General features: G+C 55.2%; 1 protein-coding gene across 1 annotated transcript; it reads right to left on the bottom strand.

Moving 5' to 3' along the window:
* Nucleotides 1-2: 2 nt before the first annotated feature.
* Nucleotides 3-1,154, bottom strand: LOC103767882 (ATP-sensitive inward rectifier potassium channel 12; the record flags this gene model as incomplete). The annotated part of the gene is made up of 1 exon (XM_008935014.1): nt 3-1,154. A coding segment is annotated over exon 1 (1,152 nt), but the record flags the coding sequence as incomplete, so codon positions are not given.
* Nucleotides 1,155-5,262: the final 4,108 nt, after the last annotated feature.

Genomic DNA, 5,262 nt, shown 5'->3' with positions numbered 1-5,262 from the left:
CTCATGAAGGCCAGCTCGTTCTCGTAGCAGAAGGAGTTAGTGCTGGGCAGGAGGAATTTGTTCTCCACCAAGTCCTTGGCGCTGCAGCGGGGGGTGGACGGGACCTCGTAGGTTTTGTGGAAGTGGGAATAGTCTACTTTGTACTGGTTTTTCTCCTCGAACAAGACAGGCTCGAAGCGGTGGCCCCAGAGGATCTCGCTGGCCAGGTAGGAGCTCCGCGCTTGCGTCGTCATCGCGGTGGCTTCTACCATGCCTTCCAGGATGACCACGATCTCAAAGTCGTCTGTCTCCAAGTCCTGGCGGCTGATCCCAAACAAGGGGCTGTCTTCGTTGATTTCGTGGAGGATGGTGATGGGGGACACCAAGAAGATACGGTCCAAGCCTTTATCAAAGCCCACGTCGATGTCTATTTGGTCGAGCGGGATGTACTCCCCTTCCTCCGTGATCCTGGGCTTAATTAGCTGAGCTCGGACGTGGGCTTCAACTATGTGGCTTTTCCGGAGGTTCCCAACTCTCCACATCAGGCAGAGTTTTCCATCTCTCATCGCCACTACCGCGTTATGGCTGAAAAGTAATGTCTGGGCCCTTTTTTTGGGCCTGGCCATCTTTGCCATTATTGCACCAATCATGAAAGAGTCAATTATACACCCCACGATGGACTGAACCACCACCATGAAGACCGCGAGCGGGCACTCCTCTGTCACGCAGCGGAAGCCGTAACCAATAGTCGTTTGGGTCTCAATGGAGAACAGAAAAGCAGCCACAAAGCCATTAACCTGCAGAACGCAAGGCTTGAAGGTATCATCTCCACCCGGGTTTTCTAGATCTCCATGAATCAGTGCAATTAGCCAGAAAATCAGCCCAAACAACAACCAGGACACCAGAAACGCCAGAGAAAAGAGCAAGAGCATATACCTCCAGCGGATGTCAACGCACGTGGTGAACATGTCTGCAATGTACCTCTGTGGCTTGTCATCCATGTTGGTGAACTCCACGTTGCACTGACCGTTCTTCTTTACAAACCTGTTCCTGCATTTCCTCCTGGTGTGGATTTTCCCGTTGCCAAAGCCGTTGATACCTGGCATTGTGGTCAACCTCAGCCCGTCTTCCTCGGAGGACACGATGCTGTAAGGGTTGACTCTGCCTGCGGTCATCCCTGAGCCAAGCCCTCAGTGAAGGCAAAGGGTCTTGTGACTCCCAGCGTCCCCCTGGACCCCCCCCTACCCACCCCCCAAATTCTGTTGCAGTGGAAGAGAAGTCCCAAGCTTCCACGTCTTGGCTGCCACGTCACCACGTGGATCCCGTGAGAGGTTCTGCAATGAGAAAACAAAGACATGGCCATTACCTCTCATGGCAGAGGGACCTGAGGGGCCATGGGTCTGTTGGGTGAGGACCCCCTCCAGCTCTCCCTTCTATGGCTAAGCTGTTCCCAAAAAACACACACAGGAAAGGAAGGAGGTCTTAAGAGTTTGTTCTCTCATTCTACAAAGTGAGTGAGCAAACTTTGCTGGAGAGATTCAGCATTTGTGGGACCACCAGCAGATGCAAAACCTTGGGTAGCACTGGAGTCTCCCCCCATTGCTTTTCTCATGAGCTCTCGCCAGAGCAGGGTCAGGCTGCTGGAGAGGAAAGTGGGGTGGCCAAGCTGCTCTCCTGAGCACAGAGATCTTAATAAAGGTACTCCTGAAAGCAGCTCCATCAGTTCACATTGCCCGTGCCAGATGGACAGCTGCCCAGCACACCGCAGCAGCGCTTGCCCAACCACCCGAGCACCAGCTCTTCTGGGGTCAAGGGAAACCGCAGGGAGATGTGGATTTAACCTCCATCTCCCAGCCTGGGGATGGGAGAGGACACGGCCAACAAGCAGCTGGTTGGAGAAGGCTCAGGGAAGGCACTCGCTTGGGACAGATGTCCCGAGGAGCAACGTTCCCAATGCATCCATTGGGACACGGAGCCATCTACGGTCACAGATGGGTTTTGCTGGCCAAGTCCCAGGAATGGACAACTGCCACTTGGGAATGAGGAGCTGTTTTGATCCCTTCTGGAGGGCTCAGCTGCAGGGTCAGGGCCCTACACTCAGCTTCGCCTGGGAGAGAGGTGGGAGCAGCATGGACATGGGCAACATGGCCCAGGTCAGCTGGGTTCCCATGGCACATGAGGCTGCACCAGGCAGTGGACAGGACTGTGGAGAAGCCACACAGCACATCCCAAACACCCCAAAAAGATGGCATGGCAGGAACACTCCCCAAACCACCCGCTGCTGCACCTCATCCTGTTATTTAGGGGCAGGGGCTGTGTCACCGGGGATGAAACCACCTTGCCGGCAGCAAGACCTGCGTGGGACAGCAACGAGGGGTGCAGAGCCCCCCATGACACCCTGTCCTCACAGCACAGAGGTGCCCAGCTCCCACCCAGAGACGCCCGCGGGGCTGTACGGGCCCCAGCTCGATGCAGTCGATTCCTGCAATCAGCTGGAGTGCCTGGGGACGTGCTGGGACAAACGCCCTTTCCATTACACGGTGGCCAGGGCCAGCCCAGCGCCAGTGCCGGGGAGCGTTGCCAGGCCCAGACTGCCCGGGGCTGCGTCAGCCTGGCTGGCAGTGATACCCTGGATTGCCTTCTGCTGAAATTCTCCCCAAATCCAGCCTGGGACTTGGGCTGCAGAAGCCCAGCACCACAAGCAGGACCACTAGCAATTCGTCTGAACCTCGCAGGTGCTGGTCACAGACCCAGGTGTGCCACCATCCTGTACACCAGATAACTTATTTCCTCCTGTTGCAAGCCAGGCACAACCATTTTTTATCCCCAGAGCTGATTTTTCAAGCACCATGGTTATTTGGTGGTGTGTCAACAGGCCAAACAATTCCTCACACCCGGCTGGAGCAGTCGGCAGGAGATCATCTCTCTTCTTACAGCCATGGGGAAGAGTAAGACAGGCACAAAGAATTAATATTTATGGTGAATATTTACAACCTCGTAGTCACTGGAAGTCAAATGGGACCAAAGTGGCAGAGTTGACACATCAAGCTCATGCTGCCAAACTCCAGCCTGATCACCTGTCCCAAATGTCCCTCCTCACTACACTGGCTATTCATTAAGGCTTTTTTGCCTCTTTTTTTAATGAGTGCAGAGAATATGGAGACAAATTTTGCTTCTCCATCACCCCTCCAGCTCGCCCCGCCAGCACTCGGGGGGAGCACAGCAAAGGCATTCACCACAGGACGAGTTTATGGTTGTTTTTTTTTTAATTAATTCTGGATGCATTTGAGAAGTGAACAAAATGCACTGAGCTGGCGGTGACCTGCGGGAGGATTAGCCGGGGTCTGGATTAACTGTGCTGGGAGGGGAGAGGTGCCCGGGCGAGCGCGGAGGCGGCAGCGCTGCCCGCACCAGGGGGACGCTCCCGGGGACCCTCGGGCTCCCCCAACCCATCACACCTCCACAGCGCCCCACTTCCCTCCTCCCTTCCCTGCTCTCTCTGCTTCATCCTCTCTTCCTGCTTTCCAGCTTCTCTTTCTTGCTATCTTGCTTGCCTGCTTACTTGTTTTCTCTCTCTTACCTCTCTTACTCTCTCTCTCTTTGCCTCACTTTCTCTCTTTCACTTCTTTCGGTTTCCTTCCTTTTCTTCATTTTCTTCTTCTTCCTCTTCTTCAGTTTCTTCTTTTTCTTTTTCTTCTTTTTCCTTTTTCCTTTTCTGTTTTTCCTCTCCCTTTTCCTTTTTCTTCTTTCTCTTTTTATTTTTCTTTCTCTTCCTTTCTTTCCCTTTCGTTTTTCCTCTCCCTTTTCCTTTTTCTTCTTTCTCTTTTTATTTTTCTTTCTCTTCCTTTCTTTCCTTTCATTTTGCTGCCTTTTCCTTCCTTCCTTCCTTCCTTCCTTCCTTCCTTCCTTCCTTCCTTCCTTCCTTCCTTCCTTCCTTCCTTCCTTTCATCCAAGAACCCCATGCCCCAGCCGTGGGGTGCTGCAGGGGGACGCCAGGACCAACCCAAGGGGCTGACACTGTTTTGGGGATTTGGGGATGGGGCAGCTCTTGTGAGACACACAACCCACACGGGACCCCACGTTCACCAAGACCATGAGACCGAGACCTCCCCGAAGCACCAAAGCTCTTGGGGGGACACCCCCTGGCCCCAGCCCCGGGCTGGCAGCGGCAGCACGGGGAGATGGCAGCTAAAGCCAGGCAAGCAAGGAGGATCTGCCGGAGCCGGCGGCCGCCTGCGGCTCGAGCTTTATTTAGCACAGTTTTGTTTGGAATTACGCTTTCTCCAGCGCGCCGAAAGCTGAGTTGCTGGTTTGGTTTTAATTGGAAGGCTGGAGCCCCACGCTGCCGCTGCGGGAGGCTGGGGCCAGGCTCGTGGGGATGTGTGGAAACCTGTGGCTCAACGGGCTCTGCCATGGGGACATTTGGGTCCCTTGGCTCACGAGAGCCATCCTCCAGCATCACCCTGGCATCTCCTCACCACCACAACTGCCCCAGGGTGCTGGTGGAGGTGTCGCAAGAGGTTCCATCCCCTCCCTGTCTCCTTTCTGAGAGTTCCACGCTCTCAACCATCACTATTTTCCACCCTGGGAACAAACTCAAACCTCCCTCTAACCACGGCTGCCCCTTGATCCCGTTGCCAGCCCCAGCTTGGGCAGACCCATGCCGGGCGTTGGGCAGGAGCGGGACCGTCCCCTGCTGCCCGTGCCACGCGTCTTGTGCAGCACTAATGGTGTTAACACGTTGGAAACAAAACAAGCTCCTCACATGAATAGCGGGAAGGGCCGTGCCCCAGCTCCCCGTGGGCTCCAGCACTGCGAACCACCCCAGCTAACGAGCTGACATTAGAGGCAATGACTCCTGCCACTAAACTGCAGCAACCCAGCTCCCGCCGCGGAGCGGTTTCCCGCAGAGAATCCGAGTGTCTCCAGCAATCTGCCAACTGCCCACCTAATTTTATTTATTTATTTTTAAAAAGGGGAGCTAAACGGTACGGCGATGTTCTGAACAGCCAGCGCGCCGGGAAAAGCTGTCGAGCACCAGGGAGGGCGTCAGTTAGAGCCTGCTCAATGTGTCAATGCTGTTTATCATCACACCTTTCCCTCTGCCTCTGGAAGGAACGTGTTTCAGGGCCATCAGGGCTGCTGTCCCCCCTCCTGCTTCCTCCCAGCATCGATTTTCTCCCGGCTCATGGAGGTGTGCAGGGAACTGGGCTGCGTTCGAGAGGGACCGACCCGGGTGGGGGCTCCGAGGCGCCACTGGGGGGACACAGACCCCTCGGCCGC

The sequence above is a fragment of the Merops nubicus genome, unplaced genomic scaffold, assembly GCF_000691845.1.
Source record: "Merops nubicus isolate BGI_N331 unplaced genomic scaffold, ASM69184v1 scaffold13602, whole genome shotgun sequence".
In the NCBI taxonomy this organism is placed as follows: domain Eukaryota; kingdom Metazoa; phylum Chordata; class Aves; order Coraciiformes; family Meropidae; genus Merops; species Merops nubicus.
Note: the sequence above shows the minus strand (reverse complement) of the source record. Positions and strands in the feature narration are given on the sequence as shown.